We start from the raw sequence: 22,028 nt of genomic DNA, 5'->3' as shown, positions 1-22,028 counted from the left end.
CTGTCCCGGTCTCCACCTCAGTCTCTGGCGTCGCGTTAGAGGACTGCAGGCGCGGAGGGAGCGGCGGGGGGCGGGCTCCGGGGCTGGGCTGGCGCTCCGGGTTGGAGCCGGCGGCCACGACGAACCGGCAGGTCCCACCCCGTGGCGGGAGCGACCGGGGGTGGGGAAGCCGCCGGCTGGGCGGGCGGGGGAGGGTGCTCCAGCCGCCGCGAGTGAGGAGCGGCCGCCGCCTGTTCCTCACGGGTGGCGTGGACGGGACTGGCCAGGGAACGCCGCGGGCGGATGGAGGCGCCTTCTTGCCCCGCCTGAGCTCAGCCGGGCTAGAGCCGAGCGGAGGACCCGCCTCCTGCCGCCGGAGCGGCCGCGCGAGCAGCCGGAGGAGGAGCAGCGGGCGCCGGGCTGCTCCCCGCGGGAGCCCCCAGCATGGGTAAGGGACTCGAGGACGCTCCCGATTCGGGGAGACGGTTCCCCTTCTCGATCTCGGCGGGGAGGGGGCGGGGGTCGGTCCCTGCGCGGCCACACGGCTCGCTCCCCGCCGCCCCTCCTCGCCCTGCCTTCCACCTTGCTCTTCTGGCGGAGAAGTGCACCATCTCGTACTTTCCTCTCTGCCTCTTTACCTGGTCCCGGGAAAGGTGAGGGGATGGGGGGGGGGGGCGCCCGATCACCTCGCCCCGCGCCTAGCTCCGCTCAGCCTCGAACCTTCCTTCTTCCCTAGCCCCTTCTTTCCTCCCCGATCCTGGTGGGATGGGGGAGGGTGATCGAAAAACTTGACAAACTAGCACTTTCAACTTCTTTATCTTCTGTGAACCTTTGTATAGATTGGCCTTTTAAAGCATTTTGTAATTTGTTCGTTAGAAAAGGCAAAATTTTTTTTCCCTTTTAAAACTTCCAAGGGGTGCCTCAAGGGCAGGGAAGCTTGAGTATTTACTCCGTTTCTACCTGGGCAAGTGTGTTGGCACTTAAATATTAAATCTCTTCCTGAGAACTGGATTGGCGTTTGGTAGGATTTCTGCGTTGAATCCTTTGAGAAGCAGTTTCCTGTTTGGAGTTAGACTTCCTCGCTAGAAGCGGAGAAAAGTACAAGGCCTTATATGTTATTTACTATGTGCTTTAAAGTTTTTGTTTGGAGCTACAGAAAGAATGTGTCGCAGCCTGGTTTGAAAGGGAGTTTTGTTGAGTAGTGTAACAATGTTTTTGATAACAAAGTTCGGTGTGGGCTAGGCACTATCTCCCTGAATCCTTTAAAAATGAAAAGCAGTTTAAAAGAGAACTTTTTTTTTTTTAAATCAAATGTGTGCCGTAAGGCATATGCATGCTCTGTAAGAGTAATCCCAGTGTTGGTTTTGTAGAGCAATCAGAAGGACGCTATCACTTCTTGCAGTTGAGGAAAGAGTTGGTACTGCTTCATCTCAACAAACTATTAACTGAAATTAATAATTCATGAAACTAACAAATGATTTAGGAGCAGGACAAATACAGAGTACTGCTGATGTGGCACCTACTGCCCACACACTGTTTTGTGGGAAATGCCTTAAGGATAGCACGTTTATAGACTGTCGCCTAGCTCTTCTTTGTTTTCTTAGACTTTCTACTTCTGTGCTCTCCTGTCTCCCTTTTGCTCTCAGGTAACTTTTGTACACATAGTGCTCTTAAACTTAGAAACAGTGAAACCTTTGCTACTTGGAACTTTCCAAGGAATTTCTTTCTAATTTATTAGTTGAGCTTACTGGGTAATTGAGGGTTTATCCTCTAAGCTTCAAATTATAAAACGACTTTGAGTGAAAATCATACTAAAATTAAATATGGTATTCTTTTCTGTTTTAAGTAGGATGCAGAATATAATTAAATCTTTTGATGACCTAGGGTCATCATTTGTGACCATCAGTTACTGTGGGCCGTGAGGATCTGTTGGATTGTATATAGGACTGTAGATCAGATTTCTTTGCATTTTGAAGTTATTAAGTAAGCATTTTTCTGCTTCCCTATTGGATGTGCTTGTCACTGTGATCGGTGTCCCCCTTCACCTTCCCACTGGTAATTTTTCTACGCCATTTTTTCCTCCAGAAATCAAATTTGTAATTCTGCATAAGGTAAAAATGAGTTGACCCTTATTTAGTTGTGAGATCCTCTTTTGAGAAAAGTGAGTATCAATACTTGGACATTGGAGTATTTATTTTGATTGTTCAGAGGCCTTTTCTCAGTGACTTTGCCGTGTTCTGGTTAGGTGAGTTGCCAGATTATCTTGGTCAAGTGTGATGTTTGTACACTCTCAACCTGACTACCCAGAATGTGTTTTAAAGGTTGATTACTTGGGTGCAGTTAATTTTTGAAAGGTATTTGTCAGATATTGTCATATGAATGTGTACTTTAAATTTATTGGTCATGTATTCATAATAAAATTATCAAAATCATTTAAAGGGAGTTTTTTCTATAATATTAATCTAACATACTTGGTTTTGCTGTCAGAAGTCTTTATTTCTTATGACTTAAGACGATAGCTTAAAATATTTACATGGTATTTTATTTGGTTCATCACGAAATGAAAAATCTTTAATTTCTTCGTTTCAAAATAACTTGGATACCTATTAAATGATGGTTCTTAACATTTAGGTGGTACAGCTAGAGAGTTAGAGCGTGCTTGGGCTCTGAACTGGGACAGTTTAAGGTCAAATCCTGGCTCTTCTACCTACTAGCTGTTGTGACTGAGCTTCAGTTTCTTAATCTATAAATGGGATAAAACTATCAACCTTATAGGTTGTTAGGAGGATTGAATGAGTTAATACTTGTAAAGTGCTTAGAACAGCCAATGTTGGTTGCTATTATTTTCATTTTCAAATAAATTTCCCTAAATCTTGCATCAACTTGAAAAAACAATTCTCAATGTTTGACCTTTGTTAGAAGCATGATATTGTCTTTGAGGGACCAGTGGGATGAGATGATTTTGTATCAATGCAGAAACGGGAAGATAACTTCCAAAGTTTGATATACTGTGAGAAAGTTCATTATTGGTAGTAAGTTTAGGAAAAACTAAGTGGGATGAGTGTTAGTAGAGACTTATTTGAATGTTGTCTTAAACTAAAGCACTGTTTTTAGTTTCTGCATTTATTAAATGTGGAAGAATGCTTATCATAAGGAAATTTGAGGCCTTCCGTGTGGAAGAACTGGGGAGAGCTTGAAAAAGATGGTAAGACAATACTTATATTTCTTATTCCAAAAGTACAGATCTACATTTTGGAGTGGAATAAGACAGAAAGCAAATGGCACGAAGTGTTACTATATATAACTTTTTATTTCTGAAAAAGTAAGCAGATTTTAAGGATTGGATTTCTCTTAATTTTAGATAAGGTTATGAACTTTTTAGTTTAAATTATTTTTTACCACCTCACATATAATAAGTCAACATGTTTAAATTATGAGGCAGTTAATGGGCAGAAATATATACTTGGTTTAGAGATAATATGTGTACTTCTGTAATACAGTGATTTATTTCTTTTCTTTGATTCACTCTTTTGATAAAATCTTGATTCATACAAATAAGTAGTGGCAACTGGAAATTGCCTCCTGGCAGCTCACCTTTCAATTTCAGGATTTACTTCAATTAAACTAATCCTGAGCATGAAAGAGGAATATTAGGAAATTTTTGTTTCAAAGTTGGATTGGACTTTCCTGGTGGTGCAGTGGTTAAGAATCCATCTGCCAATGCAGGGGACACGGGTTTGAGCCCTGGTCCAGGAAGATCCCATATGCCGCGGAGCAACTAAGCCCGTGCGCCACAACTACCGAGCCTGCGTGCCATGACTTCCGAAGCCCACGAGCCTAGAGTCCATGTCTTTGCAACAAGAGAAGACACCGCAATGAGAAGCCCCCGCTTGCTGCAACTAGAGAAAGTCCATGCACAGCAACGAAGACCCAATGCCACCAAAAAATTAATTAATTAATTTAAAAAAGAAACAAAGTTGGATCACTAGCAAATCTAATAATCAGTTGTGTTCCTTAATTAGTAAGTACTCGTGATCAGATTTTTCCAAGGGTTCAAGTTTTGAATAGTTATAATTCCGTAAAATCACATTTAGGGTGAAAATTCACATTCATAATATTTTATATTTTCCTGTAGAAATTAGCCTGAAGTTTGCCATATATCTCTCGTGAATGAGGGGTTAGCAAAGTAAAATGATGTCTTATTCACTTAATAAGATGATCTAAATTTTAAGGCATTTAAGATAAAGTTAAAAGCATGAAGTGCCTTCAGTTCATTCCATATTGCCAATTGAAAATACCTTCAAATTTTTATTTATAAGTAATCCAATCTGTGATTTTTTTTCCCTCCTCTCCTGTGTCATGGAATATTTTCCTCCATTAAGTGTATTTTAAGTATGATACCATTTTCTAATGTATTTAAAAAGTGGTGTCATGTCAAGAGGTTGAAGATAGGCAAAGAAAGGTGTAATGATTCTTGATTTGTGTGAGAACAGGACAGCTGCAGAAGCAGTTCCTAGGTAAACTGGTATAAGTTGTGAAAGATCTGAAAGTTTTCAGAGTTTCTGTTCAGAAAAGAAAGAGGGAATAAAACCTAATATGATGTGATTGAAATTTAGGTAAATTGGTAATCATCATGATGGATCTATGACTTGGTAGAATTTGATATCCAACTACTAGGTAGCTTTACCTCAAGCAGGATTAGCTCTTTCTAGATGGAGAGGCCAGAACACTGGCCTGGAAATCTGGATGGAGGTACTATAGTTAGCCTCTCAGCATGAGGGATAAGAGTAGCAAAAGACAGTGTGCAGACAGGTGGACTTGGCCAGGTTGGTGTGGGAGTGGGATGGTGGTGGGTAGCAGGTACTAGGTAGAGGTTCAGGCTGGCATCTTGGAAAAGGGAGGAAATGAGTTTTAGCAGTAGGCCTTGAAGACCTCGGAACCAGGAAGCAGAACCAGACAGGGTCCAGATTTCTTATGAGAGATACAAGGTAGCTATTTGTTCCCAGGAACAAAAGTGAGCTTGGTTATTGGAATTGTTTAGGATGTGGCAAGCAGTAATATTGACAAGATACTGAGCTCCTAAGCTGTAGAGCTTATACATTTTCTGCTTGGCACTGCGTCGGTAGCTGGATCTGTATGTGTGTTACAAGTGGCCCTGGGTAACTGGGGTGAAAGGAGATTCTCTGTCTCAATGCTTGAGGGTATTTCTTGCTCACGGTCTAGCGCTCCCTCTGTTTATTTGGTCTCAGGGATTTGATACATCTGCTCTTTGCAGCTATTTATTTTTCACCTGTTCTTCTCCTTTCACACCCAAGGCAAAGCAGATTACAAAGTTTCAGCATACCCTTCTGTTTCAGAAACAAGTGCACAATCCTTAACAGTGTTAAATAGTCATAACTGCCAATATAATAATAAATGGGCAAGTAAGGCATAAGAAACTTGAAAGTACTACTCATTTTTGATCCCTGAACAATTTCACTGAAGTTGTGTTAGGCTAGTTATTAGGCTGGTTATTAGAGAGAGCTTTCTTGTTTTTTTGTTCGTTTTTTGTATAGTATACCTGCCCTTTTCAGTCCTCCCGCATACTCCCCCCACACCATACTACCCACAGCTTTCTTTTAGATTTATGTTAGATAGATGTTCTGTTAGATAGATGTTCAGACTAGTTCACAGGTTCATTTATTGCTATTAAGCAGATAGAATTCCCTTCATAATCTTACTAGGGCTTTTCAGACCCAAGATTGTGCTTCTCTCCCTCCCTCCCTACCTCCCTCCCTCCCTCGGGTCTTCGTTGCTGCGTGCTTTGTTGTGGTGCGCAGGCTTCTCATTGCGGTGGCTTCTCTTGTTTCGGAGCACGGCCTCTAGAGCACGTGGGCTTCAGTAGCTGTGGTGCACGGGTGCACGGGTGCACGGGCTTAGTTGCTCTGCGGCATGTGGGATCTTCCCGGACCAGGGCTCGAACCCGTGTCCCCTGCATTGGCAGGTGGATTCTTAACCACTGTACCACTAGGGAAGTCCCTGTGCTGTACTTTCAATTTTCAGTTCTAACCTTGGTTTTAGCACCAAGTGAGTTAGGTATTTTCTTTCTGGGCTCCTAAATCCTCCTTTGGGCTAAATTTAACTTCACCTCTTTTTTGTTTTTTGGTTTTTGTTTGATAGTTTCTGAAGACCTCAGTTGCCTGAATGTTCTATCCTCATACTTACTCTTTTCTTTCAGCTGAAAGTGTATTTATTGGTTGTTTGTACTTAAAGGAGCTTTTATTCTAATAAGAAACTCTGCTTTTTAAAAATTCATTATTCTAAATTGATATCTAGCCTGAAATGTTGATCTAGTGTCAGATATGGCCATGTTATGGACTCTTTTTTTCCTAGAACCTCTTTATACCACATCATTACTTTCCAGTGCCTCCAGTAGACTTGCATTTTTCTTTTTAGACTTGCATTTTTAATCTTTAAAATTTTGTATACTTTATTCAACTTTCCATCATGATCACATACTGTTTCTCCACTAATTTGCAAACCAGAGATGACTAACATGGGATCCTGAATTCCCGTATCTATTTTAGTGCCACATAGCTCAGGTTCTTTTTAATTTTATTTATTTATGGCTGCGTTGGGTCTTCGTTGCTGCGTGCGGGCTTTCTCTAGTTATGGCGAGCAGGGGCTACTCTTTGTTGCCGTGCACGGGCTTCTCATTGCGGTGGCTTCTCTTGTCACAGAGCACAGGCTCTAGGAGCGTGGGCTTCAGTAGTTGTGGCACGTGGGCTCAGTAGTTGTGGCGCACGGGCTTAGTTGCTCTGCGGCATGTGGAATCTTCCCGGACCAGGGCTCAAACCCGTATTCCTTGCATTGGCAGGTGTATTCTTAACCACTGTGCCACCAGGGAAGTCCCTCAGGTTGTTTTTAATGATTCAGTGTCCAGGTAATTCTCAGAGGGTGACTGTGTGGCATCTAATCACTAAGAGTTTCTAGGAGAAAAATACTTTAAGTATGGTAACAATAACAGTTACCACCAACGTTAAGAGAAAGGTTCTGTCACAAGGTCACATTGTCAAGGAAAGGAGCTTCGGATGAGAGATTAATCAAGAAGTATTTGCCTTAACGTGAGGAATGTGATTAATGCCATGCTAGGTGCTAGGAGAATTAGGACAAATATAAGTTTTGGTGCCTCAGATAGTTTACAACAGTGTTGCAGGTTGGGCATATTATTAGAATCATCTGGATTTTTAAAAATTTCACACAGGAGATTCTGATGTAAATGCTCCCATGTCTCCTTACCTACAGTTGTTGATGAGTGTCATCAGAGTGTTGGGATGGCTAAGAGTGTTGTGATAGGAGTAAGAATTAACATGGTAGGAATAAAACTTAACATGTGAATCATCAGAAATCCAAATGAGAAATGGGAACATAGTACATTAAGAAAATACATTCCAGTGTCAGAAATGTTAAAATGTAATAAGAGAAGTATAAGGAAGATCAGGATATAGATTCCTGCATTGGAAGGCAAATAGGATTTGTTCATCTCTAAGTCTGACCAGTGACATAGTGAGTACTTGGCAGTAGCCAAGATATTTTTTTCTCTACTCCTGGTACTGTCTTTAGAGTGAAGCACACCTTCATTTGAACTGGTATCTTCAAGATCCTTTTACCTGAAATATTCAAAGTGTCCTAACCTTCTTAGTGTCTATCAGTGCCCCAGTACTGAGGAGGCCAGAACTTTACCTAACACCTAGACTGACCTTATTAACTATAAGAGTGCCATTCCCAGAGTATTTGTATTTATCATGATTATCGTAATAATCAAGTGCCAAATTGTTTGTTTTGGATTATAAGTACAGAAGTTCATATATTTGTAAAATTGAGACCATACAGTCTTGGCTAAAGTAGCATGTAATGTTTTTCGGAAACATATTTAAAGTTGGTCTTTCAAATGTATATTCTTCTGCATGTTTTTTTTTTCTAATTCTTTGTTACACTTTTAATTAGTTAGAAATGTGTTTTACTATCAAAGTTTTTTATTAGACTTTAATTAAAACTCCTGCTGCAGCAGAAAGTACCCTGATGAGTATTTTGCCTTGCTCTTTTGGGGTGTGTGTATGTTTGTGCATATGTGCATGTGTGCAAGCTATTTAAGATGAAGACTGTATTTTTACTTACCAATTAGAACATTCTTGTCAAACACATTTTATGAAGCAGTTAAAAAAATTACCTTAGTACAGCAGAAACTAACACAACTTTGTAAATCAACTATACTCCAATAAAAAATTTTAAAATTACCTTAAATGATGACAGTAAATCTGTTGAGAGTTCAGAATTTTCAGAATGAATGTCAAATGGAAACCTAAAGGCTATACTTTAAATTTCAAGATAACCTCTTTCCCACAAAAATTTCCTAAATTTCTTGTATTCTTTATATTCTATACAACCCAACTGAACTTATGATTAAATCTCACAGTTTAAAGCCTAAATAAAAATTCCTTTGTTATTCTTTTTTTTCATATGTAATAACCTTACTTGCCCTGAGCTTATGGATGCCAGAGACCCCATCACTTATTTTATTCTAAAAAATTTAACACTTAGTAACTAGCAGAAAATTGGGAGCTTGCTGTGTGTCCACTAAGTCTGTGATTCAATAATATTTTAATTTGGAGTAATTGGGGTGGATGAGGTCTAACTTTCTTTTTACAGGTACGGTTGGCCATTGGATAACACAGGTTTGAACTTCGCAGGTCCACCTATATGTGGATTTTTTTCAGTAGTAAATACCATCGTACTATAGGATCTGTGGTTGGTTGAATTTGTGAATGCAGAACCGCACGTCCGAAGGGCCGACGTGTAAATTATATTTGAATTTTCAACTGTGAGGAGGGTTGGCGCCTCTAACCCCCACATTGTTCAAGGGTCAACTGTGAACTCTTTAATAACCCTTTCTGTATGACTCATTGAGACTCTTAAATCCCTTTAGTAGAGAATCAGTAATCTGGGATATTAAACATCTTGTCAGGGGGATCTGCAGATTGCCTACTCCATGTATGTTACATTGATGTTACATACTTCTAATAAATAAAGGGGAAATTACTTATTTTGCATATGAGACAGTTCTGTATGATTCTCCAATTTATCCTGGTAAATAAATTGAGGCATAAAGGCTTAATTTGCTCCAGAAAGTTTGTTTAAAATAACTTGAACAATGTTGTTGAACTGTAAAATTATATAATATTAAATGGGTATCATGAAGCAAGTATGCATATGGTCTTTGAGGCATACTAAATTGATAAATTACATGTATAATTAAAATTTTTCTATAGCCATGTTAAAAATACAGCAAAGGTGAAATTAATTTGGATATTATGGGTATGTTGTTTTAAAGAAAATACATTATTTCAACATGTTCACTATAAAAACTTATTAATTAGTATATATTATTTTCTGTTTTTGGAATCTGGTGTGTATTTTACATATATATAAAACATCTTAGTTTGGACTAGCCATAATTCACATGCTCTGTAGTCACCTGTGGCTGGTGGTTACCAGCTGGGAAATGCAATTTTAGAATGTAAATCTTAAGGGTTTTTGTGAATCTCACGAGAGTATATATTAAAATATTTTTAAAGTATTGTGCAGTTAAAATCGTTATGTAAGGAATTGAACTATTTTAGGGTTTGTTAATGGTAAATAAACCATTTTTGGCCTTATCTGATTAGTTTTGTATTAGATATTTAATTATTTATCTTGGATAAATAATTTATTGTAATTAAATAACAAGTATATTTTCTCATGGAAAAAAATGCTCAGTTTAATAGATTGCATGTAATAAGCTTGAAGTTTAGTTCTTCTTCTAAATTGATTTTTTGGCAGTCGGCCTGTTGGTATATTGGAGAATTTGAAGCTTTTGAATGACATTTGGTTTGACATTTGAATGACTTGAGTGTATAATTTGGCCTTAGTAATAAGAGAGCTGTTCTTTCAGTTTATAATGCTTAACTTCAGAGATAAGTAAGATTTAAGTGTGACATTTCACAGACATGAATGCTGTTGGTAAGAGCTCAAAAGAAAAACACAGACATAATTATTGGGGAATAAGTTCTCAGAAATGACACGGGAAAAATATTTCAGAAGCCTGTCAGTTTTAAACATGTAAAATTTGGCATGGACCTATGTGATGGCATTGTTCTGGGTAAAGTGTCTATATCTTTTGTTGGATTTTCAGTGAGGTCTGTGATCAGAAAAACGTTCTGAAGGACTGTTAAATAGCTATTATGTGATTTTTTTACCCCCCTACATTCTAACATTTCTAGTTTTTTAATCATATTCCACACTAATTGTTTTTTCCATAATAATAATAATTATTATAATTCTATCTTGTCAGTAAATACTTTGGTTTAAATTTGACAATGTTTCTTGAGATGTCTGTATCTATCAGCACAGACGGAAGCACTCAATAAGCAGGTGGGCAAGATCCTCACACTCCTGTTGCTTAATCGTTAGTGGGGAGATTGTAGTATATTATGACAGGTGTTAACATTTAGTGAATATTTATTAAGTACTTCTGTTTAAGGCACAGTTTTAGGCACTTTATAAGCATCATCTCATTTAATTCTCACAACAAATCTATATACATTTTTGTGTACTGTTATTTTTCTCATTTTACAGATTAGGAAGCAAGCACAGAAGTAGAAAGTAATAAATACTGAATCCAGGTACTCTTAATCACTATAAAATGTAGAACGAATTCCTAACTGTTCCTCTGAGAGATGTCCTTTGGGTTATGGAAAATAGGTATTTCTGATCCTCCTTATCCTGCACTGCTGTTTTTTTGGGTGTATCCAGGTCCTAGAACAAGTGCCTTTTAGTAGCAGCCACTCCAATATTTGCTGAATGAATTTTTTTTTTTTTTTTTTTTGGCTGCGTTGGGTCTTTGTTGCTGCGCGTGGGCTTTCTCTAGTTGCGGTGAGCGGGGGCTACTCTTCATTTCGGTGGGCGGGCTTCTCATTGCAGTGGCTTCTCTTGTTGCAGAGCATGGGCGCCAGGCGCGTGGGCTTCCGTAGTTGCAGCACGTGGGCTCAGTAGTTGTGGCTCGCAGGCTTCAGAGTGCAGGCTCAGTAGTTGTGGCACAGGGGCTTAGTTGCTCCGTGGCATGTGGGATCTTCCCGGACCAGGGCTTGAACCTGTGACCCCTGCATTGGCAGACGGATTCTTAACCACTGCACCACCGGGGAAGTCCTGAATGAATGTTGAGTATGATTATACTTGTGCCTAAATAAGAGGTTGTTTTTTGAATATTTATTTATTTATTTGGGTGCACCAGGTCTTAGTTGTAGCATGCAGGATCTAGTTCCCTGACCAGGGATCGAACCCGTGCCCCCTGTATTGGGAGCGCAGAGTCTTAACCACTGGACCACCAGGGAAGTCCCCAAATAAGAGTTGAAAATTTTAGACAATGTAATATCTTTCATTTCAATGCTCCAAATAGCTGTTGAGTACATACTGTATGTCAGGCATTGTGATGGGGTTTGGGAATACAAAGATGAGTGAAACATAGTCCCCTGCTCTCAGTCCTGGCCAGATGGTGTTTGGGGATCATTTGCATTTAGCACTTCTTTGATTCTAAGAATTTAAATTATTGTTTTTTGTATGCATGTATTTATTTTTGGTGAATGCTTAGAAACATAAGATGCTTAGAGATTTTGGTGGATGCTTAGAGAAATTCAAATAATTCATATTTTTTCTTGATTCTGATTATTCTTATAGGTTCTTGCAGTTGTCTGTATAACTTCATTATGTTTTTAAAGTCTGCTTAGAAAGTGAGTAAAATTGTCTTTTATAGCAACTTCCCACTTTTTGGTAAGCTTAATATTCCTTTTTAGCTGATATTTTGTTAATTATTATCATTTAGGAAATGCTTCCAATGCTAGACATTTTATTGAACATTTAATCCCACAAGAGCATTCTTGGGTAAAATATCACTGTTCCCATTCTTCAGATTCAGAAATTAAAGTTAAAGAGATTGTTACTCACCCAAGGTCAGACAGGATATGGAGAAGGCAGAATCAAACTTGCATTGATCAAAGCATTTCCTCTTAATTATTTTTTAAAACGTTTTGGGAAAGGAGAAAAATGTTGAGCTAGACAGAGCAAGTAACATAAATTGAAATAATTATGTCAGTGTGGTTTAAAAATGAACCTTAAATATTTATTACCTGAAAATTGTGAGTTGGTGTTATACATTGTTCATGTATTTGGGTAACTATTTTCTCTTAAAAGACAACAAATTTTAACTGTGTGTTACACATTGGTCTTTTACTCATTTATCTAGTAGGGTATCAGAGGATTCTTTCTTCCTTTTTTTTTTTTTTTGGTGAGTTCTATAAAACTTCATGACAAATATTCATTGGTATTTAAAAAAATCTGGCTTGAAATGTGATTAAAACTAATTTCTAGTGTTTTTTCAGAGTTAATAGTGGATTAAAAATCTGAGGAATATTTAATTGAGTTTTCCAACTTATTTGCTTTTTAGATAGATTTTATATGTTTGTTGTTTTTAGGATTTATTATTTTGGGAGGAGACATTAATCACATGTATATGGTAATTTCTTTGTTTGGGGCTAATTCTTAATCAGTTTTTGTGAGATTAAATCCTTTTTCATTTTTGAACTTTGCTTAAGGTATTTTTGTGGATATCTGTCACCTATTGATCTGATTTAGTAATGTTTAAAGGAATGTAATACTGTGTAAAAACTTCCTCATACCACATTTGCTTTTCTTCTTTTTGAATATGTGGTAAGAGTATATGGTACTTTGCAAACTTTCACACTCCATTTGAAACACAGAAAGGAGGGGTGGGTTTTCTATTTGATATCTTAAGAATGACTGGATTTACTTATCTCTGCTGAAAAACATAAGAAATGTTATGCTTATCAGTTCTGTGTTTAACAAGCTTGAGGAAGTAAATGACAGAAATTCTAATATTATACATATAGCTAAAAGAACTTTAGGGATGATACTGTGCTTGTAATTAGTGTTTTGACTAATAGCTCTGGGTAACTGTAGGGGACCTAAATAATGAAATGTCATTGGTTAATGACATTAAGCAATGCTCATCAGTTTTTCATTTCTCCATTTATGGTAAAGATAGTCCTGGAAATAAATTTCTGGTAAAAATTTTTGGTTTATGGTAAAAGAATATTTAATCCTGAAAATAAAAATATTTTAAAAAAACCTTTTTTTAAATAGGAAATAAGGGGTGGAAGCATTAAATTGTTTTTTATTATATAACTACTTCTTTGGCAATAAAGCTTATATTGGAGTATATTTTTGTTAATTTTTGTATAACTTTCTATATTTTGACCTTTGCTATAATGAACACCGGTTAATTCTCAGTGGTCTAATGTAACCAGTGCTATAATAGAAATAAGGTGAATTTGACACACCCAGTTAGATGCCATTGTGCTATTTATTTGTATTGTATTGACCCAAACCAAAGTAAACATTCCCTAGTGACTGCTCATACAACTTAAACCTATTTGGAATTTGTGTAAATTGTTTACATTATTTTTTCATTAGGTGATATTTCATTATCCAAAAAATATGTGTTTATGAAGGCAGAACAGTCAAAACTTTTATAGTATTGCCATTAATATTTTTGTGCATAATCTTTTTTAAAAGTTCTGAATTTTAAGATTTTTAAGCCTGGTTTTCAGACATTTTTATTTTTAAAAAGATCACTATTTTTAAATTAAGTGTTTAACCATAATTCAAAAAGAGTCACGTACCACAATGTTCGTTGTAGCACTGTTTACAATAGCCAGCACATGGAAGCAACCTAAGTGTCCATCGACAGATGAATGGATAAAGAAGATGTGACACATACATACAATGGAATATTACTCAGCCATAAAAAGAAATGAAATTGAGTTATTTGTAGTGAGGTGGACGGACCTAGAGTCTGTCATACAGAATGAAGTAAGTCAGAAAGAGAAAAACAAATACCATATGCTAACACATATATATGGAATTAAAAAAAAAAAGGTTCTGATGAACCTAGGGGCAAGACAGGAATAAAGATGCAGACATAGAGAATGGACTTGAGGACACGGGGAGGGGGAGGGGTAAGCTGGGACAAAGTGAGAGAGTAGCGTTGACATATACACACTACCAAATGTAAAATAGACAGCTAGTGGGAAGCAGCTGCATAGCACAGGGAGATCAGCTCCATGCTTTGTGACCACTTACAGGGGTGGGATAGGGAGGGTGGGAGGGAGATGCAAGAGGGAGGGTATATGGGGATATATGTATACGTATAGCTGATTCACTTTGTTATAAAGCAGAAACTAACCCACCATTGTAAAGCAATTATATTCCAATAAAGATGTTGAAAAAAAATTGTGTTTAAAAAAAATACTCCACGGGCACTACCCCCCATCCCTTCCTGCAGCCAATTTGTTAAGTAAAAATGTTTTTTGTTTTGTTTCGTTTTGTTTTAAAGTGAGGGTTAAGTTCTTAGAGTGGCTTAGTGTACTTTTTAAATACTTCACTTTCTTTTACTTGTTTTTCATTCTAGGTTTTCATATTTTTCTTTTCGGTTCTAACAGATACTCTTAATTCTTTGTCTTGTTTTTTTTTTTTTTTTTTGTCTTTGTCTTGTTTGCTACAAATATTTATTCCCAGTTTTCAACTTGTTTGCTTTGAAAATTCGTTTGCTTTAGTTTAGAAATTTCTTTTTTCTCCATAATTTTGATATTCACTTCCATTTCCTTCCCTCCCTCCTGTCCACTTCCTTCCCTTTTGTTTGAAAGTGTGTGTGTGTTTGTGTGTACTGTGTTCTTTTTTATTCAATTAGAATTTGTGGGATATGGTATGAGATGAAAATCTGTATGTAGCATGTTCCCCTTTTACACAGCTTTTCAACACTGGCAGTTTTGTGTTGACATTTTGGGCCAGAAATTACTTGTTGTTGAGGGGCTGTCCTGTGTTTTCAGCGGTGCTTAGCAGCATCCCTAGCCTCTACCCAGTAGATGCCAGTAGAATTCCCTGAGTTGTAACAACCAAAAATGTCTCCAGACATTCCACAGTGTCCCCTATGGGGCAGGATTATCTTGGTTGAGAACCATTACCCTAATATAAATTAGTTTTGAATTTACATGTTCTAAATCTAGTTATCCTGAGAGAAACTGAATTGCTATTTTAGCCTCAAAGTTTATGTTTTCTGGGGCAAAGCTTGAGGTTAAGACCTCATGCTATAGGCTTTTTACTGTGACGAGAGGGATCTGGTTCACACAGACACACACAAAGGTTAATTTTTATTGAATGCTTATTTTAGAATCTTTGGATCATGTGGTTTTTCGTATTACATCTATTTATATGATAAATTAGATTTTCCAAGATTAAACCTATCCCATGATAAACCTTGCTTAGTTGTGGTAGCTAATTAACTATGCATTTGAATTCCATTTGTTGACATTTTATTTAGAACCTTATCTATTTGAGAGTACATTTCTGGGTGCAGTCTTTGGTCTTGATAACATTCAAATTGTTTCAAATACTGATTATTTTAAAATAGTGAACCTTTGTGGGCTTGTTTTGTGTTCTATAGTAGTTTTGAAAGAATTAACCTTTAAAAGAAACTATTTTTGGTAACTTTTTTTGAGGTCATTTTTTTTAGATCACTCTCTGATTTTATTCCTGGGTTATTGATCTGTTGATTTTAAAAAATCTCTTGAGTAATTAGTTTTTCTTTAAAATAGAAATTTATCCATTTCATTGAGATTTTTAGGCTTGGAACTTTATAGCCTCTCCAAGAACCAGCCTAGTTTCATAAGTTCTCACATGCCTCTGGGCTGCTGAGTCTGACCCAACGCTGCAGCATCTCTTTTTAGAATGTTGAATTGGCAGATCTCTTTGTGTATTCTGTAATCTCTTGTGGCTCCAGTTGATTTTTCATTGCTCATCCTGATGAGGCTTCTTTGAAGTATTAAATCTTTTGAGATGTTTTGGAAATGGATTGCTGGATGAGTTAACCATGCAAGTGCTAGTGCCGTTTGAGATCACTTAGCAGAACTGATCAGTTAAATATATACAATTTCGGTCTTTGGTATTAGGACGGTTATTCATATATTGGCAAAAATAGCCCCAAATATCTAGGATGAATTTATTTTGAAGTTTACTGACTTCAGAAGGATCTGGTTTATTTAGCTCTAATAAGTGAGATGTTAGTGTTTTTTAATATAGTTTGATTATCTGAGAAAAATTAAAAATAGAATGCTACTCTAACGTATATAAAATTAGCTCTTACAACAAACTGATTTTTAATGAATAAGTTAATTTTACTGGAAAAAACATGGACTGTGTTGAAATGAAAGTTGGACTTTCGAATAAAGGTTATGTTAAAGTGGATAAAATATATGAAAGTTAACTCAGTATAATTCTGCGAGATGAGCAAAATAAAGAGTAATTTAATTTTATTTAAGGAGGAATTCATTGTACTGAACTGATATTTACTGCTGGAACATATTTTTTGCCAAAACTTTTATAACTTACTCTAATATTTTGAGGAACATTTTGTATAATTTATGTAGTATATATTGTGTATATTGTATATATGCATATTGTATGTGACGATATTATAAAATATACTGAAGTACTTAACAATTCTTACATCTGAATATAGACATTATAATTAAATAGATGGCTAGGGGCAGATAGCAGTTTTAAATTGAGCAAATAGTCAGGAACTTGAAAAACAGTGCATTTGTAAGTCAGGATTTCTTGTTCCGTATGACTTGTTTTATGGAATCTGTGGTTTCTAAGATAATAAGGTGATATTGGAAAATTGGTGTTAACTTTTTTGTATTGAGTTTGGTTTGGTAACAGAATTATAGAATTCTATCAGAGAGTAGGGCGGATGGGATTTATGAACTTTTTAATGATTCCTTTATGGTTGAAACATATCCCACATGGCTCTGACTGACTCTACAACTAGGTGAAATGTTTTGGTGTATATTGTGGGACAAAACATCAGATACCCTCCTGTATCACCTTGGAATGAAACCCTCACTGAGAAAGAGTGACATTACAATAAGGAACACTATTTTGTATATTTGGGGTTCTGACACAGTAACATTCTGTATATACAGTCCACTATGGGATACTAATGTTAGTGACATCTTTCTGATTATAAAACTGTTCATCTTAGGAAGTTTAGAAAATACAGGGAGGATAGAGAATGACAAAAATGACCCATAAACTTCTACAGTGAACAGTTATTTTGATGTGTTTTAGGTCTTAAAAAATAAATACATTTTACAGATTTGGTTCATACTTCACATATACAGTTGACTCTTGAACAGTGCGGGGGTTAGGGGCGCTGACCCCCTGCAAAGTTGAAAATCTGCATATAACTTTTGACTCCCCCCAAACTTTACTAATAGCTTGCTGTTGACTGGGAGCTCTACAAATAACATAAAGTTTATTTTAACATATTTTGTATGTTATATGTACTACATACTGCATTTTTATAATAAAGTAAGCTAGGGAAAAGAAAATGTTATTAAGAAAATCATAAAGAAGAGAAAATACATTTATTATTACTGTACTGTATTTATTGATATAAATTTATGTCATTGGTTTACAGGATGAATTGTCTATCAGTAGCTAAGTCAATATTATCTTATATGATACAAAACACTGTAGATGTTATAGGTATTACTAACACTAGACATCAAAAATGAAAAGATAATGTGAAAAATGAATTTGTATTTATTTATAGGTATAATGATTCATACATTGATAATAAAGAAGCAGCAACATTAATGCTTTATGGTAGCCTAGTATAATTGATATGGTTGCTTCATGGTAGCCTAGCCTTTAGTGAATAAATTGTTATAAAATTATGGCATACAATATTGCAGTCGTATTCACAATACAGTATGTAAATATTGTTACATTTAAAAAAAACACCTGTGATGATAGGCTAATATACAGTTTCTCCAATTATGAGAGAGATAGATGTACTGTATGGTAATGTAATTCTTTGAAAGCCAAGTTATAAAACAGTAAGAAAACTAAGACATTAGCTTTATATTAAATATCACCCATGCCTATGTAAGGACTGGCTCTCTACTTCAATACAAGTCTTGCACACGATGTTCTACATGATGAATACTTAGGTGATGATGATGAAACAGAAACATCTCATACATTCTTGCTGTACAGTTACGAGATTTTTCACATGAAGACCACACAACAGTTAACTTTATTAACTGTAAGGCATGATGATTATTTACTGTTCATTAAGTGGAAGTGGATAGTCATAAAGGTCCTTATCCTTCTTTTCACGTTGGGTAGGCTGTGAGGAGGTGGAGGAAGAGCAGTTGATCTTGCTGGCTTAGGTGGCAGAGACGGAAGAGTTGGAAGGGGCTGCAGGAGAGGCAGGAACGCTTGGTATAACATTACGGAAATACATATATATTTTTTTGCGGTACGTGGGCCTCTCACTGTTGTGGCCTCTCCCGTTGCGGAGCACACAGGCTCCGGACGCGCAGGCTCAGCGGCCATGGCTCACGGGCCCAGCCGCTCCGCGGCATGTGGGATCTTCCCGGACCGGGGCATGAACCCGTGTCCCCTGCATTGGCAGGCAGACTCTCAACCACTGCACCACCAGGGAAGCCCCCTAAATTATTTTGTTAATGGCATTTGGGAACTCTTCTGCTGTCTCTTGGTCAGCAGAAGCTGTTTCTCCTGTTATCTTGGCATTTTTAAAGGCAAACCTCTTTCTAAAATTAACAAACCATCCTTTGCTGGCATTAAATTCTCCAGCTTTCGATCCTTCACCTTCCTCTTGCTTTAAGTTGTCATGTAATGGCTTTGCTTTTTTTCTTGAATCTTATCAGAGTCTATAGGTATGCCTCTCTTATAGCAATCCTGAATTAAAACTTGTATTTTCAGTATGAAATAAAAAGTGCATGGTTTTCACTATGCTGGCACAGCTGCAGTGACAGCTTCACAAATTTCCTTTTTTTTTTTTTTTAAATTTAACAATAGTTCTTACCCTGGATTCAGTTATCTTGAAATGGCAGTCAACTGCAGCTGCAGACCTCAATCGGTGTATTGATACCTATCAAGCGATTCAGCCTTTTCTCTGTTTCTTGGGAGCATTTGCAGCATTACCAGAGGCACTTCGTATGGGTAGGATTGCATTGTATGACTGTACCAGGTTTTTTTTTTTTTTTAGTCCGTTTGTCCATTGAAGGGCATTGGGATTTTTCTAGTTTGTGGCAGTTAAGAACAGAGCTGCTGTAAACATTTGTGCATAGGTTTTTATGTCAGCCTAAGTTTTACTTCTCCAGAGTATGTGTAGCTAGGAGTCATATGGTAAGTGTATGTTTAACTTTATGTGAAACTGCCAAACTCTTTTCCTGAGTGTCTATACCTGTTGTTTTTGTTTTTTTTTATTGTCACTAGCAATATATTAGAGTGTCAGTTGCTTCACATCTTCGTGGTATTTAAGTCATTCTAATAGGTATGTAGTAGTATCTCACCATGTAGAATTGGCAGATTTCTTCTTTAAATGTTTGGTAGAATTTGCCAGGGAAAACATCTGGGCCTTGGGATTTCTTGTTTTGGAAGGTTTTTAAACTACAAACTCAATTTAAAAAATAGTTATTCAGATTATATCAAACTACCAAACTACCAAAACTTTGAGGTTTTCTTCATGTGTATCTTTTTTTTTTTTTAATATTTACTTATTTGGTTGCACCAGGTCTTAGTTGCGGCACGTGGGCTCCTTAGCTATGGCATGTGAACTCTTAGTCGCATCATGCATGTGGGATCTAGTTCCCTGACCAGGGATCGAACCCAGGCCCCCTGCATTGGGAGCATGGAGTCTTATCCACTGCGCCACCAGGGGAGTCCCTATATCTTCTGAAATTGTTCAACAGTTCTTGGATGTTCTGTTTTGTTTTTTCAAAAATTATTATTTTTTGTATTTTAGTTCAAGAAGTTTCTGTTGACCTATCTTCAAGCTTCTTGAATCTGTCCTTGGTGGTGTCTAGTTGGTAGATGAGCCCACCAATGGCATCCTTTATTTCTGTTACAGTGTTTTTTGATTTCTAGCATTTCCTTTTGATTGTTTATCTTAGAGTCTCTATCTGCTTACCTTATACATCTGTTCTTGCGTGTTATCTGTTTTTTTCCATTATCACCCTTAACATATATTACAGTTATTTACAATTCCCTGTTCGATTTCAAAATGCATGTATACTTGAGTCTGGCTCTGTGTTTTTCTTGCCTTCTAAAAGCATGACGGGTAATTTTTTGTTGAAAATTGGACATGATGTATTAGGTAAAAGGAGCTGAGATCAATAGGTCTTTAGTGTGAGGTTTTTTTTTTTAATTTATTTATTTGGCTGCATTGGGTCTTAGTTGCAGCATGTGGGATCTCTGTGTGGCATGCGGGCTTCTCTCTAGTTGTGGCGCGTGGGCTCAGTAGTTGTGGCGTGCAGGCCCTTTAGTTGTGGCACACGGGCTCTAGAGCCTGCGGGCTTTGTTGCCCTGCAGCATGTGAGGTCTCAGTTCCCTGACCCAGGGATAGAACCTTTGTCCCCTGCATTGGAAGGCAGATTCTTAGCCACTGGACCACCAGGGGAGTCCCTAGTATGAGGTTTTATATTAATCTGGCTAGGAGTGTACTGTTTTTAATATTTGTTCTAGCTGTAGGTGCCAGAGGCATCAGATTCCTTTAGTGTCCTTGTTTTTGTCTCCCCTGCTGTCTTTGGGTTTACCTAAGAACTCCTTCTCAGATAGAATCTGCATTATGTAACTCTTTCAGTGGTAATTAACTTACTATAATGGAGCCCCATGGGTATGGTTGTAAGGTGCTGGGAAGAGGAAGCATCCTATAATCTTACAATTAAATCTCAAACTACTGGTGGGTCTGTGTCCTGGGACTGTGAGGTCTTTCTTATTTCCCCACCCCTTCACCTCTCCATGTGAGACAGAAAGGTAAGAGGGGACTGGAATCAGAGAAATGCCCTTATACCCTTTCCACAGGTCGGATCAGGACCTGGTGAAGTCTTTTTCCTGGAGAGTAGGTCTGTGTTTTGGGTACTGGTTATTTCACAATGATTACTTTCCCTTTTCTCTCTGCCAGAACCACAAGGAGATTCACTGTGAGAACCTGGTGGGGTTCCTGGAAGTAAAACCCACAAAAGGGTGGGGGCTTCCCTGAGACTGTGGTCCCCAGAAGTTTTCTACTCTCATGCTATTCCATACTTAGCCTCCAGCAATTCATCAAAGGTTTTGTTTTCAGTTTTTGTAGTAGATTGACTTTTTGCCCCCAAAATGTTATGTCTAAGTCCTAAGTCCTGGTACGTATGAATGTGACGTTATTTGGAAATAGAGTCTTTGCAGATGTAGCTAAGGATCTTAAAATGATATCCTAGATTTAGGATTGGCCATAAATCCAGTGACTGGGGTACTTTTGAAGAGTAAGGAGAAGGAGTTTGGAGACAGAGACACAGAAGGGGAGGGCCATGGAGGCAGAGGTTGGAATTATGCAAGCCAAGGAATACCAGAGGTTGCTGGCAGCCCCTAGAAGCCAAGATAGAGGTGTGGAGCAGTTCTATATCAGTCTTCAGAAAGATCCAACCCTGATGATACCTTGATTTTGTACTCTGGCCACCAAAGCTATAACTATGAGAGAATAAAATAGTTTGTTTTAAGTCACCTAGTTTGTAACAGTTTGTTATGACAGCCCTGGGAAACTAGTACAGCGTTCTTACCAGTTTATGACTCCAGTGGTTTCTACTTGAGATGATCTAGTAGATCTTAGCTGTGACTCTCTGGATATGCCTGTCTCTCCGTATCTTGAGGTGGTGGTTTGCCCAGTGTCCTAAATTCTCTGAAGCGTCCAAGGAAAGTCACTGATTTTCCATTTGTTTAACTTTCTTCTTGTAAGGGTGGGAGTGACAGTTTCCAAGCTTCTTCCATGTTGGAGCTGAAACTGCAAGTCAGGTTTGTTTGTTTGTTTGTTTGTGTCTAGCATTTTTATACTG

At 37.5% G+C, this 22,028-nt stretch overlaps 1 protein-coding gene across 2 annotated transcripts in view; it reads left to right on the top strand.

The window, feature by feature from the left end:
* The first annotated feature begins 289 nt into the window (after window positions 1-289).
* CD2AP (CD2 associated protein) overlaps window positions 290-22,028 on the top strand; it is a 103,750-nt gene continuing 82,011 nt past the window's right edge. For both annotated transcript variants that reach the window (XM_082663959.1, XM_082663958.1), the window contains exon 1: window positions 290-427. In XM_082663959.1, the coding sequence (XP_082520085.1) occupies window positions 424-427 (4 nt within the window). In that variant the 5' untranslated portion in view covers window positions 290-423. The remainder of the gene's footprint in view (window positions 428-22,028) is intronic.

Source organism: Grampus griseus (genome assembly GCF_964374135.1).
Source record: "Grampus griseus genome assembly, chromosome: 10".
Classification (NCBI taxonomy): domain Eukaryota; kingdom Metazoa; phylum Chordata; class Mammalia; order Artiodactyla; family Delphinidae; genus Grampus; species Grampus griseus.
Note: the sequence above shows the minus strand (reverse complement) of the source record. Positions and strands in the feature narration are given on the sequence as shown.